Source organism: Lethenteron reissneri, chromosome 5 (genome assembly GCF_015708825.2).
Source record: "Lethenteron reissneri isolate LAM-NWPU_2019-01 chromosome 5, ASM1570882v1, whole genome shotgun sequence".
Classification (NCBI taxonomy): Eukaryota; Metazoa; Chordata; class Hyperoartia; order Petromyzontiformes; family Petromyzontidae; genus Lethenteron; species Lethenteron reissneri.
This window is the reverse complement of record NC_083783.1, coordinates 1,728,056-1,750,886: the sequence shown is the minus strand read 5'-3', so window position 1 is coordinate 1,750,886 and position 22,831 is coordinate 1,728,056. Positions and strand designations below refer to the sequence as shown.

At 53.2% G+C, this 22,831-nt stretch overlaps 1 protein-coding gene across 1 annotated transcript in view; it reads right to left on the bottom strand.

Moving 5' to 3' along the window:
- The window catches only part of LOC133352809 (aryl hydrocarbon receptor-like), a 53,432-nt gene extending 31,831 nt beyond the window's left edge, over positions 1-21,601 (bottom strand). The window contains exons 1-2 of the mRNA XM_061568731.1: positions 21,090-21,601; positions 17,240-17,442 (exon numbers count right to left, since the gene is read on the bottom strand). Of these exons, the coding sequence (XP_061424715.1) occupies positions 17,240-17,442; positions 21,090-21,145 (259 nt within the window). The 5' untranslated portion in view covers positions 21,146-21,601. The remainder of the gene's footprint in view (positions 1-17,239; positions 17,443-21,089) is intronic.
- Positions 21,602-22,831: the final 1,230 nt, after the last annotated feature.

Genomic DNA, 22,831 nt, shown 5'->3' with positions numbered 1-22,831 from the left:
CGACACATTTATATTCACGCCAACTAACCCAAACACCTCGATTGTGGATCTTCTTGTCATCTCTGTTTGTTGACCCGCTGGTCTAGCGCACTCGAAGTCACTTGCCCGCCTGAGTCCAGGGCGTGTGCGCACACCGGCACCACGGCTACATTTCGGTAGCGAATTCCCGGCCTCTTTCCCTTTCACAGCAACTGGGTCACTGGTCGCGTGCGAAGCGGCAATTAGCGTCCCGGCCACGGGAGCGGCAGCGGTAGCGGGGAACGGCCCCGCGAGAGTCGAGCCGAGCGTGCGTGCGAGAGTGCGGAGTGCGTGCGAGGGTGAGTGTGAGTGTGTGTGAGTGTGTGTGTGAGTGTGTGGGTGAGTGTGTGTGTGAGTGAGTAAGTGTGTGTGTGAGTGTGTGGGTGAGTGTGTGTGTGAGTAAGTGTGTGTGTGAGTGTGTGGGTGAGTGTGTGAGTGAGTGTGTGTGTGAGTGAGTGTGTGGGTGAGTGAGTGTGTGGGTGAGTGTGTGAGTGTGTGGGTGAGTGTGTGAGTGAGTGTGTGAGTGAGTGAGTGAGTGTGTGAGTGAGTGTGTGTGAGTGAGTGTGTGAGTGAGTGTGTGAGTGAGTGAGTGTGTGAGTGTGTGGGTGAGTGTGTGAGTGAGTGTGTGAGTGAGTGAGTGTGTGAGTGAGTGTGTGAGTGAGTGAGTGTGTGATTGAGTGAGTGCGAGGGTGAGTGTGAGAGTGAGTGAGCGTGTGTGAGTGTGTGAGTGTGTGAGTGAGTTTGTGAGTGTGTGAGTGAGTGTGAGTGAGTGAGTGTGTGAGTGAGTGTGTGAGGGTGAGTGTGAGTGAGTTTGTGAGTGTGTGAGTGAGTGAGTGTGTGAGTGAGTGAGTGTGTGAGTGTGTGTGTGCGTGTGAGTGTGTGAGTGAGTTTGTGAGTGTGTGAGTGAGTGTGTGAGTGAGTGTGTGTGTGAGTGAGTGTGTGAGGGTGAGTGTGAGTGTGTGAGTGAGTGTGTGTGTGTGAGTGCGAGGGTGAGTGTGTGCGTGTGAGTGTGTGAGTGAGTGTGTGAGTGAGTGTGTGTGAGTGAGTGTGTGTGTGAGTGCGAGGGTGAGTGTGAGGGTGAGTGTGTGCGTGTGAGAGTGAGTGTGTGAGGGTGAGTGTAAGTGTGTAAGTGAGTGTGTGAGTGAGTGTGAGGGTGAGTGTGTGAGTGAATGTGAGTGTGTGAATGAGTGTGTGAGTGCGTGTGTGGGTGAGTGTGTGTGTGAGTGAGTGAGTGAGTGTGTGAGTGAGTGTGTGTGAGTGAGTGTGTGAGTGAGCGTGTGAGTGCGTGAGTGAGTGTGTGAGTGTGTGTGTGAGTGCGTGTGAGAGTGCGTGCGTGAGTGAGTGTGAGGGTGTGAGTGCGTGTGAGTGATTGCGTGAGAGCGTGTGTGTGTGAGTGTGTGTGTGAGGGTGAGTGCGTGCGTGAGTGAGTGTGTAAGTGTGTGTGTGAGTGCGTGTGTGAGTGCGTGTGTGAGTGAGTGTGTGTGTGAGTGTTTGAGTGAGTGAGCGTATGAGTGAGTGAGTGTGTGAGTGCGTGTCAGTGCCAGGATGTGTGTGTGTGAGTGTGTGTGTGAGCGTGTGAGAGTGTGAGGGTGTAAGGGTAAGTGTGTGAGTGCGTGTGTGAGCGCGTGTGTGAGTGAGTGTGTGTGTGAGTGTGTGAGTGAGTGAGCGTATGAGTGAGTGAGTGTGTCAGTGCGTGTCAGAGTGCCAGGATGAGTGTGTGAGTGCGTGTGTGAGTTTGTGAGTGCGTGTGAGAGTGTGAGGGTAAGTGTGTAAGTGTGTGAGTGAGTGTGTGAGTGAGTGAGTGTGCGAGTGAGTGAGCGTGTGAGTGAGTGTTTGAGTGCCAGGATGTGTGTGTGAGTGCGTGTGTGAGTGTGTGAGTGCGTGTGAGAGTGTGAGGGTAAGTGTGTGAGTGAGTGTGTGAGTGAGTGTGTGAGTGCGTGTCAGTGCCAGGATGTGTGTGTGAGTGCGTGTGTGAGTGTGTGAGTGCGTGTGAGAGTGTGAGGGTAAGTGTGTGAGTGAGTGTGTGAGTGAGTGTGTGAGTGCGTGTCAGTGCCAGGATGTGTGTGTGAGTGCGTGTGTGAGTGTGTGAGTGCGTGTGAGAGTGTGAGGGTAAGTGTGTGAGTGAGTGTGTGAGTGAGTGTGTGAGTGCGTGTGTGAGTGTGTGTGAGAGTGTGAGGGTAAGTGTGTGAGTGCGTGTGTGAGTGTGTGAGTGCGTGTGAGAGTGTGAGGGTAAGTGTGTGAGTGAGTGCGTGAGTGCGTGTAGTGGGGTTTACTCTCCCACACACAAGCGGTGATTGCTGTACTAGCCCTAGTGGGCTGTATCGGGTGGTGGCGGGTTTAACGACAAATTTACATTTAGGCGATCTAACCCCAAAAAACCCTTAAATTCTGAGTGTTGTCTTTGTGGTGTGTTTTTGTTCGTCTAACAAGTGGGGGAGCGGTGGTGCAGCGGTTAGCGCGCTGCCCTACGAACCCGGCGGCCCGGGTTCGATTCCCGCTCACGGCCACCAACAAAAACAACCACCACCAGCAGCAAGCGACAGCGATTATCTGAACCGGTCCTGCACCACCTCACCGAGGTCGACTCAGCCTCAAATGCTCCTGCACACACTTGGTGCGCTGCGTGTAAACCATCGCCACTGGGGAGACAAAGGCGGTCGGGCGTGGTTGCTGCCCACCCCAGCCCCTCGTGTGCCATGCCGGCTTTACATTGCTTTTATTGGAAGCAATTGTGGACAACGGCCGTATCAGACATGAGTACATCAAAGCCTCGGCCCCCCTTACAAGGCGCGTGGTGAAGTAGGAGATGTCCATGTGCTTACTCGCTCGCACCACGTGCCCCTACAGTCTAAATACGGAGCAGGGTCTACGTCTCCACGCGTGAAACTGCACGGCAAGTGAAGCAATGCTGCTGCTGCTACTGGCTGGAGTCGTGGGGGCTGTCTGCGTGGCAATTGGCGTGAGTGAGGCGCGCGACTCAGCCGGTGGCTCTCCGATTCACTCCGGAGGCACCGTCTCGAATTTCACCACCACCACCATCACCACCCAGTGCGTTGTCTCTTAGCCTTTGGGTTGTCGCTTGTTGTTGTTGCTGTTGTTGTTTTTGTTGTTGTTGCTGCTGCTGCGGTCATGAACGAGAGCAGCACAGTGCCTGCATCTCATAGATCCGCCTAGAGCCGTCCCGAGGGTATCGGCGGAAAATCGGGGGGCGACCGCCCCGGGCCCCGCGCTTTGGGGGCACCCCCCCGGGACACCCCTCCCCCCGCGTCGACGTCACGGCATCAGATGTAATACTTCTGCTTGAGTTTAAACTAACAAGGAAACTAACACGAACCGCTGGCGCAGCAGCAGCAGCGGATAGAGCACGGCACGACGAACCCCGCAACACGAGTTCGATTCCCGGTCCAGGGCTACGTGTGTTCGTCAGCGGCCAGCGACGTGCGCGTGTGAAACCGGTGAGAGGACAAAGGGGCAGCCCTGCAATTGCGTGCTCCTCCACTCGGGAGAGTCGCGCTCGAGAGGCAAGTGGGTGGCAACAACTTGCGGCTCACGGAGCCGCAAGTTGCTGGCTCTCAAAGAAGGCACCGACGATTGCTCCCTCGACTTCGGGACGTTTTTACTGGTAGGAACCTCCTGGTTACACCAGTCCACAGGGGATTATTGTGTCCGTCGTGCAGGGAGGGGCTGGGTGGGGAAGGAGGGGCTGGGTGGGGAGGGGAGGGTGGGGAGGGGCTGGGTGGGGAGGGTGGGGCTGGTTGGGGAGGGGAGGGTAGGGAGGGGCTGGGTGGGGAGGGTGGGGAGGGGCTGGGTGGGGAGGGTGGGGAGGGGCTGGGTGGGGCTGGGTGGGGCTGGGTGGGAGGGGTGGGGCTGGGTGGGGAGGGGCTGGTCACCCCCTGGTGCCCTTATAAAACTCAACGTTTAACCTACTTACGCCGGCTTGTGCCCGCCCTCACAGTGGGCCATATTTGCGGAATACACCACGCCGCCGTTGACCCTGGCCATTCACCGAGCAACCCAACGTTCCTACCAGCTCCCTCCGCAAGACAATGTGGTGTTGAGTGGAGGACCCCACCACCATCTCATATCCACAGCAGCGACACTGCGGCTTCTTGACATGTCGAGGGTTGTGTCCCTTGGTCGTATTTGGTTTTTACCGAATCGAAATACATGTCCCTGCTTGTTATGTTTTGGTGTGTAGGCACGTGTAAAAGTAGGCAGGTGCGTAAGTCAATTCGACACGTGGGATGTCGCAACCAATATCATCCACACACAGCCAACTAGTGAAGGTTGTCACGTGAACAGAAGGTGGACAATTCGTCACTAGTACAGCACTAACCGGTGTGTTGGAGAGCCAAGCCACAACATTTGCAATCGGAGTACGACGTTTCGCCAGTTATTACAACTAGCTTCATCAGGCGACAGCCAGATTCGTGGGTTTAACGACACATTTATAGTTAGGCGATCTAACCCAACACAACCTATATTATGATAGGTAAATATTGTATAGTAATCTAAGTTTAACTTACAAGTTTATTTTAAAACGTTATTATATTCCGATTATGATTTGCTATCAATGTTTCATTTCGCGTATCTGTCATTATATTTCGATTTAAAGCTTTCGTGACTGCAGGGATCCATCTTTTTGGTTCTTTCGGTAAAGTCACGTAGAAGGGAAGCAATAAAATAATAAAAATAAAACATAATAAAATAAAATAATTTGACACGTGGGATGTATTTTATTGCTTCCCTTCTACGTGACTTTACCGTGTGTCGGGGATGTGGCGGTGGTGTTTGTTGATGTTGTTGTTGATGTTGTTGTTGATGAACCCCGACTCAAGAGCATATTGGCTCAACAGGGCAATTCGAGATGACCTAAGCAGGCAGTTAACAAGGGAGGAAGGAGGTGAGTTGAACACGTGGCAGGCTTTCACGATCACTCTTATCCGTATCGAGATGGGCTTTTGTCTGGGGGGGGGGGGGGTAAGATCGCGTAAATATGAATAAACCCGCCACTACCCGACACAGCCAACGCACGACAGCACACGGTGATTACGTGCGCAGCACGGCAACTAAATCGGCAGGCCGGGCTCGTGAAGCACCGCGGCTCACGAAGAGCGAGCAAGAGGCGGGCAGAGCCCCGGGGCGCCGTGCCGGGCCACGGCGGCGTGGGGAGAGGGCGACGCGGGGCCTCACGGCATGGGGAGCGGCCACCACCCCCACCACCCCCACCACCACCACCACCCCCACCACCACCCCACCACCCCCACCACCACCACCCTCATCACCACCCCCACCCCCACCGCCACCACCACCACCCCCATCACCACCCCCACCACCATCACCACCACCCCCACCACCACCACCACCACCACCACCCCCATCACCACCACCATCACCACCACCACCACCACCCCCACCACCCCCACCACCACCACCACCATTCCCACCACCACCCCCATCACCACCACCACCCCCACCACCCCCATCACCACCCCACCACCACCACCACCCCCACCACCATCACCACCACCACCACCCCCATCACCACCCCCACCATCATCATCACTACAAACCACCACCACCCCCACCACCACCACCCCCACCCCCACCACCCCCACCACCCCCACCACCACCACCACCACCACCCCCATCACCACCCCCACTGCCACCACCACCACCCCCACCACCATCACCATCACCACCACCACCACCACCCCCATCACCACCCCCACCATCATCATTACTACAAACCACCACCACCCCCACCACCACCACCCCCACTATCCCCACTTCCACCACCACCACCACCCCCCACCCCCACCCCCACCGCCCCCACCGCCACCACCACCGCCACCACCCCCACCTGCCTCGGTCACTATATCCCCCCCTCCCTTCCCCCGTCCCACCGCTCCCGCACCGCCGTGTCCCAGGGGCACCGCCGTGCCCCAGGGGCACCGCGGTGTCCCTGCGGGCGGCGGCGGCGCCTGCGCTTGGATCAACATTATCATCAGCATCATCATCATCATCATCAGCGACATCATCAGCAGCATCAGCAAAATCATCAACATCACCATCATCAGCAGCAGCAGGTGGTGGTGCGTGCCACCCCCCCCCCGGGAGCTGTTTACCGCCGTGACGCCGCTACGAGTCTGTCACCTGCCACTCACACGGAGCTCTCCGCCGCAGACAAAGGGCGGAGCGACGATTCTGTGGGCAGCGTCAACACGCGCACGGCGGTGCCTTTGAGTTGCGGTCCGTGGTCGAATTGTCTCTCGGCTGTCCGAGTTTCTTTAAAGTTCTCACTTAGAATCCGAATATTTATTGAGACTGAAGAAATCCCATGAGCTATAAAGCTGTCCAGCAGATGTTCACCCATCGTTGTCCATCCAGTGGAGCGTACGCCATCATCATCATCATCATCACCATCATCACGTGGTAAGCCATCATCATCATCATCACTTGAACTCCGCTCATCTTCACAGCAGCAGCAGCAGAGGCTTTTGGTTGCTGCCATCGAACAAGGCGGCGGTCACCGCGTCGCGCCGCGCTTTCAGAAGCGCATCTGCGGCCGTCTGGAACGTTCTTCCTTCCCATATGATGGAAGCCACTGGGGGCTCTGCACTTTTAAATCGTCTACATTGACAAACTCCTTTCTTTAGAACTGCGTTTTTGTGTTTAGTTTGTTGTCCTTCCCCTGCACCTCCTGCTGCGTACGGAGCGAGAGAAGTCCACCGTGCGGTGCACGCGGCGGACCTGGGTCTGAACCCAGGGGCTCAACGGTGCAAGGCCTAGTGCCTCTGAGCCAGCACCATTCCACTTTGGCCACGCACCTCGGGGCTGTCCGTGGCATCAGCCGCACGTTCGAGAGCGGTGCAGAGCGGTGGCCGCCGCACTGGGCTCTACAGCCCTCGAGGCCCGAGTTCGATTCCCAAGCAAGAGCAAATATCAGCAGCGAGCGATCGGCGTCTGATCGCGTCCTGGCCTCCGTCCCGTCGCCAAAACCCCGCACTGACCGGCGCGGTGAAGTATTGACACGTAAATCCCCCGATCAACACGGCCCTCATCCACCAGTGGAGTGACAATCGGGCTGTCTATGAGTACCGGGGTCATTATCATCACCGTCGTCGTCATTTGAAATCATTGTCAGTTGTGGGTTAAGTGTAAATGTAAAGGCAGAGGCGAAAAAGAATGCGACCATTGTTTATGTAAAGAGAAATAGAATGCGACCATTGCGTGTGTGTGTGCTGTGCGTGTGTGTGTGCTGTGCGTGTGTGCTCTGTGTGTGTGTGTGCAGGTGTCTACACATTCACGCAGCGCGCGCGCGTCACCGCTATCGTGTGTGCGCACGCGCGTGTGTGCGCGTGTGTGCGCGTGTGTGTCATCTGTTGAGGAGGTACTGAAGGCGATCCAGAGTCTGAGACCAGGAAAGGCACCGGGCAGAGATGATCTCCCAAGCGAAATGCTGAGGGAGGGTGGCGTTTGTGCACAGGCTGCCCTATATGACATAATAACAACAGTCTGGACCACTGGACGGGTTCCGCAGGATTGGAAGGATGCCCTGGTGGTCCCCCTTCTTAAAGAGGGGGACCGCACAGACTGTAACAACTACAGGGACATCCCACTCCTCAGTGTGCCGCGAAAAGACCGGGCAAAGATTATTCAACATCGCCTTGCTAGGCACGCTGAGGAGAGGCTTGCGGAGCCCCAATGCGGTTTCAGGAAGGGCGGTCCTGCACAGATGCCAATTTTTTTGTCCGTCTGCTACAGCAGAGGTGTAGGGAATTACAACAAGACCTACATCTCTGCTTTATTGACCTGGTCAAGGCCTATGATACCATCAGTAGGCCTGGGCTCTGGGTTGTTTTTCGTGCTTTCGGAGTCCCTGACCCTCTGCTCACGATCTTTAAGGACCTTCATAATGGTGAGCGGGCCCGGGTAAAACTACGTGGCTGGGAGTCGGAGCCATTCCCTGTACACCTTGGGGTGCGACAGGGATGTCCTCTGGCTCCCACATTATTTAACATATATTTCAACCACGTAGTTCATGAAGCCTTCAATAGCTGTACCGGAGGAATTTCCATCTGGTACAGATACAATGGGAGGCCAATCAATGCCCGGGTGCGATCAAGGGATGGCTCCCTATTGCTCAACCATGTTATGTATGATGATCTGGTAATTGCTGCTCACTCAGCGGAGGAGTTGGAGGTGCTGCTGCTGAACCATGAGCTTGCCACTTACCATCAGCCCCACCAAAATTAAGCACCTGCCTGGGTATTCTGTACCATCAAACACTCCACCCCACAACTCCCAATTGGTGATGGGGCAGTTGTGGAGAGAGAGGAGAGTGCTGATGACCGGCTCCAGTTTAACAGGAGAGGTCTTACTCCGAATCAGTCGAGCATCATTGTCTTTTCACCGGTTGCGTAACGCTGTGTGGAAACTACCTGGTCTGTCGCTCCATACGAAGCTTCAGGTCTTCTCGGCCACAGTCATTTCCACCCTTCTCTACGCTTGCGAAACGTGGACCCCCCTAATGGAACATTTTCGCCGGTTAAAAACATTTAGGCTGGCCTGCCTACGATCTATCCTGGGTTTAACTAGGCTGGAATGCGTGAGGAGCTCACAAATCCTTGAATGATCTGGACAAAGTCCCATCCGTGAGCTCCTCCGGTAGGGAAGGCTGCGTTGGCTGGGCCATGTAGCCCGCATGCCCAGCCACCGCATGCCTAAACAGCTTTTGTTCGACCGGATCGAGGGGGCTAAACGGGCGCGGCACTGGCTGGAGAATAGATGGAGTGATGTGGTACAGGAGGATGTGGAGCTGAGTGGACTTGCCAATGACTGATATCAGCGGTGTCAAGATCGGCCTCTGTGAAGGAGGCTCGTGAAGGACGCTACTGGGCAGTTGGAGGCAGTCGCTCACAACAACGAACGGAGCTCCGGGTGGCTAAAGCACAGCAAGATGGCACAGTAGGGGGCACAGGTGGTGCATCAGCCAGTCGTCTCAGTCAGTCGACCCGTGGCACCTGGGTCTGTCCTGTGACCTCCTGCTAGCGGGCGTTCGACACTTCACGTGGCCTCAAGGTGCACATGGCCTGGCACAAGCTTCGTGGTAACGTCACCGCCACTTAGTGGCGAATGGCGGTTGTTGTGCGTGTGTACGTGTGTGCTGTGTGTGCGTGCTGTGTATGTGCGTGTGTGTGTGTGTGCGTGTGTGTATGTGATGTATGCGCGCGTGTGGCCAATGTTTGTGAAGGGATTCCATGTCAACGGTGAGCGAACGGGGGGGCGGGGGGGGGCATGAAAGCGAAACATTAAATAAATAAAGAATGTAAAGTAAACCATAATCAACTGTGCATACAGTTTTAAGCAAAATGAGCTCTCATTTTGTCGGTGAAATTCTAGAGTGGCTGGTGTCGTCTACACCGTGAGCCCAGCGGTGGTGGGCAGGGCCCTCGGGGGGCGGTGGTGGGGGTGGTGGGGGGGTAGTAGTGGGGGGTAGTGGTGGGGGTGGTGGGGGGGGGTAGTGGTGGGGGTTGTTGACTGAGGCCGATGGGAGCTTCACACCTCTCGCTGCCGCGGTGTGGCGAGCGGGCGGCAGAGGAGGAGAGGGGGGGGCTACGAAGCCGCCTCCAGCTGAGTTAGACTCTAGATCTCGGATGGGTCTCTGTGTGAGTCTATGGGTCTCTGTGTGAATCTGTGTGAGTCTATGTCTCTCTGTGTGAGTCTGTGTGAATATGTACCTCTCTGTGTGGGTCTATGACTCTCTGTGTGAGTCTATGTCTCTCTGTGAGTCTTTGTCTATCTGTGTGAGTATGTGTCTCTCTGTGAGTCTATGTCTCTCAGTGTGAGTCTGTGTGAGTCTGTGTGAGTCTAAATCTCGCTGTGTGAGTCTATGTCTCTCTGTGTGAGTCGAGGTCTCTCTGTGTGAGTCTGTGTCTCTCTGTGTGAGTCTGTGTCTCTCTGTGTGACTCTGTTTGAGTCTGTGTCTCTCTGTGTGAGTCTGTGTGAGTCTGTCTCTCTCTGTGTGAGTCTGTGTGAGTCTGTGTCTCGCTGTGTGAGTCTGTGTCTCTCTGTGTGAGTCTGTGTCTCTCTGTGTGGGTCAGTCTTGCTGTGTGGGTCTATGACTCTCGTGTGAGTGTGTGAGTCTGTGTCTCTCTGTGTGAGTCTGTGTGAGTCTATGTCTCTTTGTGTGAGTCTGTGTCTTTCTGTGTGAGTCTGTGTGAGTCTGTGTCTCTCTGTGTGAGTCTGTGTAAGTCTATCTCTCTCTGTGTGAGTCTGTGTGAGTCTGTGTGAGTCTATACCTCTCTGTGCGAGTCTGTGTCTCTCTGTGTGAGTCTGTGTGAGTCTGTGTCTCTCTGTGTGAGTCTGTGTCTTTCTGTGTGAATCTGTGTCTCTCTGTGTGAGTCTATGTCTCTCTGTGTGAGTCTATGTCTCTCTGTGTGAGTCTGTGTCTCTCTGTGTGAGTCTGTGGCTCTCTGTATGGGTCTGTGTGAGTCTGTGTGAGTCTGTGTCTGTCTGTGTGAGTCTGTGTCTCTCTGTGTGAGTCTGTGTCTCTCTGTGTGTGTCTGTGTTTCTCTGTGTGAGTCTGTGTCTCTCTGTGTGAGTTTGTGTCTCTCTGTGTGAGTCTGTGTCTCTCTGTGTAAGTCTGTGTCTCTCTGTATGAGTCTGTGTGAGTCTGTGTCTCTCTGTGTGAGTCTATGTCTCTCTGTGTGAGTCTGTGTCTCTCTGTGTGAGTCTGTGTGAGTCTGTGTCTCTCTGTGTGAGTCTACGTCTCTCTGTGTGAGTCTGTGTCTCTCTGTGTGAGTCTGTGTCTCTCTGTGTGAGTCTATGACTCTCTGTGTCTCTCTGTGTGAGTCTGTGTCTCTCCGTGTGGGTCAGTGTGAGTCTGTATGAGTCTGTGTCTCTCTGTGTGTGTCTATGACTCTGTGTGAGTCTGTGTGAGTCTGTGTCTCTCTGTGTGAGTCTGTGTCTCTCTGTGTGAGTCTATGTCTCTCTGTGTGGGTCTGTGTGAGTCTATATCTCTCTGTGTGAGTCTGTGTGAGTCTATGCTTCTCTGTGTGAGTCTGTGTGAGTCTGTGTCTCTCTATGTCTCTCTGTGTGAGTCTGTATGAGTCTGTGTCTCTCTGTGTGAGTCTGTGTCTCTCTGTGTGAGTCTATGTCTCTCTGTGTGAGTCTGTGTGAGTCTCGACTCTTCAGCGGCAGTCGCTGCGAGCTCTGTTTGAGGTTGCAGACTGCGTAGGCCGGGGCATTTGCCCCCGAGGCCACCTTCATTCCCACCTCGATCATCACATCGCTGTCAACCCACACGGTTTACCCCGTTTTCCTGAACAGGGAAATGTAGCTTGCAGGTCCTTACGGCGTACAGCCGTTTCAATACGCGCGACACAAACTGTGATCGTCTCTTTGCGAGTGTTTCTCCCCTGTGATGGGACTTTGTCGGATGAACGTTGAGTTTTACAAGGGGGCACGGGGTGACCACTACGGTCTGAACTGGTGTGTAATAAGGTAGGGCACTGATGAGAGGTTGACAGGTTTGTCATCATCGTCATCATCGTCATCACCAGCGTCATCATCATCATCATCGTCGTCACCAGCGCCACCGTCATCATCGTCGTCACCAGCGCCACCGTCATCATCATCGGCACCTTCCGATGATCGTGAGCCGGGGGGGAGGGGTGGTGGGGGGGATGCCCCGGGCCCGACAAAGTCGCTCCCCCAGTGTAACAATGGACGCGCCCGCTTGCTGCTGCTCGTGGCTGATGGAGGAGTCAACTTAATTGATGATCATCGACACGAGAGCGGCGGGAGGGGTGGGGTCATCCCAGCAGCTGTCCCTCGCTAGACAATCGCGATCTACACCCCCGTCTCCACCCCCCGCCCCCTTTGACGTTCACAATTTATTTTACCCTTCTCCCCCGAAGCCAATGTTTTCTCAGACATTCGTTTGAAGTTCTCCAACATCCCCCAACCCCACCACCACCCACCCCACCCTCGCAGTTAGACAACGTGAGCTGTCGAAGAAAACAACTTCAGCAAGCATTGTGGAGGAGGCGGGAGGCAAGGCTGTTGTTTTTGAATAATCAATTAATTAATGACAAATCGCAAGAGGGGTGGGAACGTGGAAGGTGAAGGTTGCGGTCGCGAAACGTCTCAACGGCTTCCCCCCCCCCTCCCCCTCCTCTCGGTTGGCTCCGACTCTCTTCGGAGTCTACAAACTGGCAGAGGCGCAGCACTGCAATGTCCGGCTCTGCGGAGCTCCGTGGAGCGTTTTCGAGAAGGGGTATTTGGCCTACTTCTCTCCCGAGGTGGCGAGTAGATGTTAACTCCCTCGCCTGGTGTACAGGAGGTCGTGGGTTCGATCCCGATCCTGACGCCTGCTGCTGTATATTTGGAGTTTGTTTGTCTCTCCCATCATCATCACGGTGGCTAGGAGATGTTAACTCCCTCGCCTGGTGTACAGGAGGTCATGGGTTCGATCCCGATCCTGACGCCTGCTGCTGTATATTTGGAGTTTGTGTGTCTCTCCCATCATCATCACGGTGGCTAGGAGATGTTAACTCCCTCGCCTGGTGTACAGGAGGTCATGGGTTCGATCCCGATCCTGACGCCTGCTGCTGTATATTTGGAGTTTGTGTGTCTCTCTCATCATCATCACGGTGGCTAGGAGATGTTAACTCCCTCGCCAGGTATACAGGAGGTCGTGGGTTCGATCCCGATCCTGACGCCTGCTGCTGTATATTTGGAGTTTGTGTGTCTCTCCTCTCTCTCTCTCTCGCCGTGGTCGCGTGGATTTTTTCCGCGTCCTCCGGGTTTCTTCCCTCCACCTTGAGAATCAACACGACGCGTTCACAGACTATTCGGCTGCTGCTGTGAATGTCCACGTGATGACGATGATGACGAGCCACTTCGTTGAGCTATCATTTGTGGCCAGGTCGCTTCTGGAATTGGGCTATAAAGCAGCTCAGTGACCCTTACCTGGTTAAAAAACATCTTCATATTTGTATCTTGATTTGAAGCTTTCGTGACACTAGGAATCAATACTCTTTGGTTATTTCGGTAAATCTTCTTGGTTCTTTCGGTAAAGTCACGTAGAAGGGAAGTAATAAAATAATAAAAATAAAAATAAAACATAATAAAATAATTCTCACGACGTTTCGGCCACAACGCAAGCAGCCGTCCTCAGGTGAAAACCAGGTCCGTCGAGGCGACAGAGTCTGAATGAAGCAGCACACGAGCTTGGAGCATATATATAAGCTGGGCGCATTGACAAAGGAATTTGCATATCAAGAGGAATTTAGCATATTCATGGGAAATGCAGGAATGTGATTAGTACTGCATATGCATGTGCATTATGCAGGATTAACAGCATCAAAGGGAGCTACAGTTGCTGCTGCTGCTGCAGTTGCTGCTGCTGCTGCAGTTGCTGCTGCTGCAGTTGCTGCTGCTGCTGCAGTTGCTGCCTTATCCATTTTTAATATAACACTATGTATTATTCTACCCACCTTAATGTGTATCACACTGCTATATATTTACTATACAATTACGACACCATACATTACTCTGCACACTGCACCATGCCAGTGAGTGGAACGCGGTCTGAAAGTCACCGTAAACGTGAACACAATCAGTTAAGATCCGAAATGGTTTATTACGTCCTTCCAATGATTGCTAAGCCAGAATCCATCTTCTCGGTTAAAATTGTCTCTGTGTTTGTATATGTGGATCGCCTCATGAACGAATCTCTCATGGTAGCCAGATGGCTTGCAGAGAACCTCTGTCTTGGAGAAGTCAATGTCATGTGAGCCCACTGAGTTGTAACAGTGATCTGCCACGGCTGAGGTGTTTGTCCTACCGTGTTTCAGGTCTGCTTTATGTTCACGGATGCGGTCCGAGACATGTCGTTTGGTTTCCCCAATGTAACTGCTACCACAGAGGCAACTTAGTTTGTAGACGCCAGGGTACTGTATGTCTGGAACCACATCTTTTACAGACGGTACCAGATCACGGATTTTATGTACTGTGTTGAATCGGACCTGGATCTTGTGTTTAATCAGGATTTTGGAGATCTTTTTTGTGACGACAGTTGCAGCAGCAGCTGCAACTGTAGCTCCCTTTGATGCTGTTAATCCTGCATAATGCACATGCATATGCAGTACTAATCACATTCCTGCATTTCCCATGAATATGCTAAATTCCTCTTGATATGCAAATTCCTTTGTCAATGCGCCCAGCTTATATATATGCTCCAAGCTCGTGTGCTGCTTCATTCAGACTCTGTCGCCTCGACGGACCTGGTTTTCACCTGAGGACGGCTGCTTGCGTTGTGGCCGAAACGTCGTGAGAATTATTTTATTATGTTTTATTTTTATTATTTTATTACTTCCCTTCTACGTGACTTTACCGAAAGAACCAAGAAGATGAATCCCTGCAGTCACGAAAGCTTTAAATCGAAATTTATTTCGGTAAAGTCACGTAGGTAGAAGAATAAAATACTGCCGGATGATTTTTTCCGCCTGAGGACGACCGCTTGTGTTGCGATCGAAACGTCGTGATATATATATTTGTATTTTATTTTTCTACCAACGTGACTTTACCGAAAGAACCAAAGCGTATGTATTCGTAGTTTTACTTTTCAATGGTGCAGGCCATACATGTCGGAAGAGACGGCAGTAACCACGCCTGACCACACCGCTCGCGACCTGCGCCGTAACCCATCCGTGCCGCCGGTCAGGGCGGCCGAGGCTGCGGCGGTCGCGGGCGACAGAGGGGGACGAGAAGGGGGGACGAGAAGTGCCTCTCCGGGCGATGGAATCTCACCGCGGGAGTCCCCTCTGGGTCGCAGAGCGCAGTGCGAGGAGACCGTTCGCACGCCGCCACGCGCCCGGCGATGCCTCGGCGGACGCGTGGACGCCTCCGAGTGGATGGCGGTGAACTGGCGGTGAATTGGCGATGCTGTGACGGCGTTGGAAGCGAGTGGTCGTGAAGGCGACTGCGGCGAGTGCCGTGGGTGAACAGCGCTTTAGGAAGAGCGCCCGTGCAGTGGGAACAAAGACAGAGACCTCCGCCGTGTAGCCTTCACGAGAGTGTTGGGGCAAGTGCTGCTCGCGAGCGATTTATCGAGGCCGAGGGGGTGGGTGGCCAACACCACGCCCGGCCGCTTTTGTCTTCCCAGTGTACTGATGTTTACACACCGCACCGGGTACGCATTTGAGGCTGAGTCGATCTAGGGGTAGGCCCATGACCAGTTAACATATTTAGCCACTGCTGTTGGCCGTGAACGGGAATCGCACCCGAGTCGCCGGTTTTGTAGCGCGGTGCGCAAACCACTGCGCCACCGCTCCCCACTGCAAATACAAAGATCCCCCATATAGCCGTTAAAAGACTGCGAGGGCAAGTGCTATTAGTGCAAGAGGTTGTGGGTGACCAACACCACGCTCGGCCGCCTTTGTCTCCCTAGTTGCGATGTTTACACACCGCACCAGTTGGTCAACGAGCATCGACCACCATCACGCGAACGTTGGTCATCCTCGCAGCATCGAACAAAGGCGGCGGTCACCGCATCGCGCCGCGCTTTCAGATGCGCTTCAGCGGCCGTCTGGAACGCTCTTCCTTCCGACATTACAGACGCCACTGGAACACGGCACTTTCAAATCGTCCTCTAGATTGAAGACTCCTCTCTGCGTGTTTAGCTCGTCGTCCTTCTCCCGCACCTCCGATTATTATCACGGTTGGCTGCGAATATACACACGTACTCATTTGAGGCCGAGTCGACCTAGGGGAGGCCCAGGATCGGTCCAGATGGAACCGTCCCTGGTGTTGGTGGCAATCGACCCCGCTGCACGCAGCTCAAATCCGCACGCGCGCACCTGACGGCGTTTCCCCGAGCCCAGGTGCCGGCTGAGAGCCGAGGCGAAGCGGGGAATCGAAAGGGCGCCCTGGAAGTGGTCATGGTGGGCTCGAGTGCGGTAGCCGGGACTCAATTCCCCTTTGTGCTGCCATTTCCAGGCGAGCAGGTGTGCGGGCCGCGGCGGCGAGATGTTCACTCCCTCTCCTGGTACGCAGGAGGTCGTGGGAGCGGTCTCGAATCTGACGCCTGCTGTATATTTCGAGTTTGCATGGTGTATCTCTCTCCCCGCGGTCCCGTGTATAGTTTTTTTCCCGGTCCTCCGGTTGTTTTCCCTCCACATTAATAAGCACGCGTTTAGACTATTTGGCTGCTCTAGATTTCCGCGTGATGATGATAAGCCCACCTGGTTGAGCTATCATTTGTGGCCAGGTCGCTTCTGAAAAAGAGTGATATAGCTCCGTGGGCCTTACCTGGTTAATTAGAAATCGTTTATAGCTATGAATGCATTTTTTAGAGAAATAAATTAACCGAAGGAACGGGCTCTGCATAAAGAAAACTGCCTTTGAGTTTGTTCTTTATCGAACTTGCACTGCTCTGTAATTGTTGTGGTTTGTTAGGCTAAAGGCGCAGCCCTGCAACGGCTCGCTCACGCCACTGCCGGTGGAGCTGTCTCCACTCGAGGGAGCTCTAGAGAGCACCCCCTAGAGCAGTGCTTCTTCTTAAGCTGCTGGGGGGGCGAGATGCATCCCCTGGGGTGCGAGACGTGGCCAGATTTCTTGGAAGGTAAATCGTCGAAATACAAATTAAGCACGGGCACGTAAGTACAACTTACTTTGTTTCACCAAACCCTCTATGTACTTATTGACATGATAAAAATTTTTATTAAAAGCTTTCGTAACTGCAGGGATTCATATTCTTGGTTGTTTCGGTAAAGTCACGTTATATGTTTATTATTTTATGATTTCCCTTCTACGTGACTTTACCGAAAGAACCAAGAATATGATGCAGTTTTGTTTACGATTGAGAACCAAAGAGGTCCAAGGCTGCAGTGAAGGTAAAGAGCCCTGCCCCTGACAATACTTGGGCCCACGCCTGCACGCTCGCCCAACTGTCTTGGCAAATGTGCTAGCACCCACACCTTACGCGTGGCCTGCTGATCGACCGACTACACTTGAAACCATGGTCTCATCACCTACGTGGGCCTCTGCGTGAGCCCATTGGTGTCGGTGTGTGCCTGTGGGTCGCTCAGCGCGGCCCCTCCAATTCGCACGGTTGGCTACGTACGGCACGGTCGAAGTCCAACGCACATGCAACGTCTGCACGCAAGTACGTGCACACAGATCGTCGTCCCCCGCACGGAGCTCCACTCACCGCTCAAGAAGCTCTTGGCCCGAATGTAGCTGACGCAGAGGCGCAGGATGGAGAGCTTGTCCAGCTTGGCGCGCACCTCGTCCGGGAAGGGCAGCAGCTGCGCTAGCTTCTCCAGCTCCGCGTTGAGCCGCTCGCGGTGCCGCTTGGAGGGGTTGCTCTTCAGCCCCTCGCAGAGCGAAGGCTGCGCAACGCTCGGGGAGCATCTGTGGCACGGGACCAACGGGACATCGAGGGTTTTACAACCAACGTCGATGCCATGCAGTCCTCGACTTACGACCACCGCAGTTACGAACACCACACTTACGAACACCTGACTTACGAACACCTCACTTACGAACACCGCACTTAGGAACACCTGACTTACGAACACCACACTTACGAACACCTGACTTACGAACACCACACTTACGAACACCTCACTTACGAACACCCGACTTATGAACACCGCACTTACGAACACCACACTTACGAACACCTCACTTACGAACACCCGACTTACGAACACCTCACTTACGAACACCGCACTTACGAACACCGCACTTACGAACACCCGACTTACGAACACCGCACATACGAACACCTGACTTACGAACACCGCACTTACGAACACCGCACTTACGAACACCTCACTTACGAACACCGCACTTACAAACACCGCACTTACGAACACCGCACTTACAAGCACCGCACTTACGAACACCTCACTTACGAACACGTCACTCACGAACACCTCACTTACAAACACCGCAGTTACGAACACCACAGTTACGAACACCTCACTTATGAACACCCGACTTACGAACACTGCACTTACGAACACCTCACTTACGAACACCTCACTTACGAACACCCCACTTACGAACACCACACTTATGAACACCGCACTTACGAACACCGCAGTTATGAACACCACACTTACGAACACCGCACTTACGAACACCGCAGTTACGAACACCTCACTTACGAACACCGCACGTACGAACACCGCACTTACGAACACCGCAGTTACGAACACCACATGTATGAACACCACACTTACGAACACCTCACTTACGAACATCCCACTTACGAACACCACACTTATGAACACCGCAGTTATGAACACCGCAGTTATGAACACCACACTTACGAACACCACACTTATGAACACCGCACTTACGAACACCGCAGTTACGAACACCACACTTATGAACACCGCAGTTATGAACACCGCACTTATGAACACCCCACTTATGAACACCGCACTTATGAACACCGCACTTACGAACACCGCAGTTATGGACACCGCACTTATGAACACCGCACTTACGATCACCGCAGTTACGAACACCGCACTTACAAACACCGCACTTACGAACACCGCAGTTACGAACACCGCACTTATGAACACCACAGTTACGAACACCGCACTTACAAACACCGCACTTACGAACACCGCAGTTACGAACACCGCACTTACAAAACCTCACTTACGAACACTGCACTTACGAACACCTCACTTACGAACACTGCACTTACGAACACATCACTTACGAACACTGCACTTACGAACACTGCACTTATGAACACCGCACTTACAAACACCGCACTTACGAACACCGCAGTTACGAACACCGCACTTACAAAACCTCACTTACGAACACTGCACTTACGAACACCTCACTTACGAACACTGCACTTACGAACACTGCACTTATGAACACCGCACTTACAAACACCACACTTACGAACACCGCAGTTACGAACACCGCACTTATGAACACCGCAGTTACGAACACCGCACTTAGGAACACCGCACTTACGAAGAGCCGGCTTGCGAACAGCCGCAATTGCGAAGCACCTTCCATGAGATACGTCCATTACCTTTGCACTGTTCTACTTTTGGCGTTGTTCTCTGGTCTGACGCTGGGGAGACAAGGCCATGGAGAAGGCTGTCTCTGGTGTAGGCCAATCAGTTTATTAAAAAATGCATATATTATCATAGCAAGTTTGTCTGCATGTTATTTCACAAGGATGTGTGAAGTATGTATTTAGCACCTCCTGCTTTATTGCCAGAAAGGGTAAGGCCGATTCTTCTTTTTCATCATTTTTATTTTTTTAAACATCGACTTGCGGACGTGAATTCACACTTGCGAACTCAACGGAAGAACTATTTTATTTAGTGGAGCGATCCTCCGCGAGATGGAACGAGTCACAGCATGTCGCTGCGAGTGAGTGTGTGTGTGTGCGGGCACGCGTGCTTGTGGAAGGGAATGGATGTGTGAAGACTGTGGGTTTCTATGTGAGCCTATGGGGTTCTGTGTGAAGACTGTGGGTTTATTTGCTAGCCTATTGGTGTCTGTATAAGACTGTGGGTTTATATGTGAATATATAGGTCTCTGTGGACGACGATGGGTTTTATGTGAGCCTATGGGTCTCTGTGTAAGACTGTGGGTTTATACGTGAGTCTATGGGTCTCTGTGCTTGTTATGAATGGCCAGGACTGAGGCCAGTTTAATCATGGGGTGGCTAACACCTGGACATGATCCCAGGCTCTTGGCGGTGCCCAGCTCAGTGTCTCCAACACAGCATTTCATCTTCCTGGGCATTCAACAAGTCCCTCTGCTCGTCACACAAACACACAGAGACAAAGATTCCCCGTCTGGCCTGAACACACTGCGGTTAGCGAGCACCTATGAATGCCGGCACGGTACACGAGGGGGTGGGTGGCCAGCACCAGCGCGCCCGCCTTTGTCTCCCCAGTGGCGATGTTTGCATACATCGCACCTGGCACTCATTTGAGGCTGAGTCGAACTAGAGGAGGCCCAGTACCAGTACGTAGCGCAGCGCACGACCCGTTGCAGTACCGCTCCCTCCACACACAAACACACTCATACACACATGCACACACACAACACACTCATACACACACACAACACACACATACACACATGCACAAACAAACACTCAAGCACACACATACAACACAAGGCTTGCAAAGACCACAACTTCAGAGTGAACATCACGTGTGCTGTGTTATTTCGCAGCAAACGTGAGGACTCACGTTCGATTTTTGGATTCGGTCCACGCAATTATCTGGCCAATTGTTGTTGTCGTAAGACCCCTCCACCACCCGACATAGCGAAACAAATTGCTGTGTATTAGCAGTAAAGCACGGTGGGTGTACGTACGGTGCGAAAGAAGTTCAACACACATACGAACACACGTAGGTGGAGACGTTTGCACGCCTTGATTTCAAATACAGGTAAAAATTAAGCATTCTCACAACCACACGTTGGTTGGGAAAACCTCTAGAATATACTGTTTTAATCCTATATAAACCTATAGAATAAACCTCTAGACTACATTGTTTTGACTAAACTTTGCCACAGACAGCATATTAAACTGACTCAGTGCTGTCCATGTCCTTGAGCTACTGCGTGCTTAGTCACATCTAGACACGCTGTGGGTGTCTCTTAGTCTCTTAGTCACATCTAGACACGCTGTGGGTGTCTCTTAGTCACATCTAGACACGCTGTGGGTGTCTCTTAGTCACATCTAAACACACTGTGGGTGTTTCTTAATCACATCTAGACACACTGTGAGTGTCTCTTAGTCACATCTAGACATGCTGTGAGTGTGCCTCTGCTACAGATGCAGAATAGCATGTGGATTGCACGATGAATGAAATAATGATTGAAAGTTAGAATTCATGTAAGAACGAATGAAAATAAGTAAGAATGAATCAAAGTAAAAACGAATGGAGGTAAGAAGGAATGAAAGTGAGAATGAATGAAAGTGTGAATGAATTCGAGTAGGAATGAATGCAAGTGAGATTGAATGGACGTGAGGCTTAATGAGATGTTATTACCTCTTCATTGTCGGCCGTCTGCGCTTCCTGGCGGCGTAGAGGCTGGAGCTGAACATGCTGAACTCGGATGGGCTCTGCTGCTCTGTAGAATCTTGGATGTGTGTAATCTAAGCAACGTGTTCGTGCGTTTGCTGTAGCTGAACTAAGCTGTGAATATGTTTAACTCGTAAACACAGCGAGACTGACACGTGTTTAACATGTCGTGCAGACGTAGGAGATTGATGATCACGTGATGTAACAACGCTCTGCACGTGTCGCCTTGCGTGTGATTACAGAGTAGCTCCTAAAACAACATCGCAACGTGTTGTGTTTATATTCAGTGAATTTAAATCATCCGAACGGATCCTCAATTGTGGTTCCTTGATATTCACTTTGTCGCGAAATGATCTCAACAAAAAAACACAAATCGACATCGCCCTGTCACAGACGTTGTTGGGGCATTCTTAGGACGACGACGACGATTAATCACTTCGACATTCTACGCTCGCGTCTCACAATTAGCAGCTCATCACGCAGCATTAAGCCACACGACCGCCAGTCTCTCCCTCCCTATCTCCCTATCTCTCTGTCTCTCTGTCTCTCTCACAGGCGCTTAACGCGACTCGAACGCATCGCACTGCATTGCACGCGTGTGTGTGAGCGCGCGTGTTTGTGTGCGTGTTTGTCTGTGTGTGCGTGTGTGTGCGTGTGGGCGTGTGTGTGAGCGTGTTTGTGTGCGTGTTTGTCTGTGTGTGCGTGTGTGTGCGTGTGGGCGTGTGTGTGAGCGCGCGTGTGTGTGTCTGTGTGTGTGTGGGTGTGTGTGTGAGCGCGTGTGGGCGTGTGCGTGTGTGCGTGTGTGTGTGCGTGTGTGCGCGTGTGTGTGTGCGTGTGTGCGCGTGTGTGTGAGCGCGCGTGTGTGTCTGTGTGTGCGTGTGTGTGTGCGCGTGTGTGTGTGCGTGTGTCTGTGTGTGCTTGCGCGTGTGTGTGTGTGTTGTGTGCCCGTGTATGTCTGTGTGTGTGTGTGCGTGAGCGCGCGTGTGTGTCTGTGTGTGTGTCTGTGTGTGTGTGTCTGTGTGTGTCTGTGTGTGTGTGCTGTGTGTCTGTCAGTGGCATGTGCGGGCCACTCGTGCTCAATCCGGCTACGCGTGATGATGTCGGTGTGATGTAACGCCGTCTGCCTGTATTGTGTTGCTTTACTATGTAGGTCGTTCGCTAGCAGCACTCGCCCCGGCAGCGTGTGCAGGCTACCCGGGGCACCTCTGTCTGTGTATCTACGCAGGCCCGCTCCCTCGTTACAGCACCGCGCGTGTCGCCGCCGAAGTGGGGCATGGCAGGAGTGGAGTGGACCTCGTCGTCTGTCTGCGTGCGAGGCGCTCGCCCTGCGAGCAGCAGCAGGAGGTGGTGGAGGTGGTGGTTGTGTTGGTGTTGGGTTGGTTGTGTTGGGTTGGTTGTGTAAGGGAAGGGGGTCTGATGGGAGGAGAGGGGGGGGTGCTGCTCTGGATCGCTCCGTGCGTGTCGATATTCGGTCGTCACGGCCAGTGACCAATATATCAACTCGTCCTGGGTCCTCCCCTAGGTCGACTCAGCCTCAAACGAGCACCTGGCGCGGTGTGTAAACATCGCCGCTGGGGAGACAAAGGCGGCCGGGCGTGGTGCTGACCACCCACCCACTCGTGTGCCGTGCCGGCATTTACAGACGATCGCTAACAGCACTTGCCCCTACAGTCTGTTGCAGGCTACACGGGGGATCTTTGTCTCGTATT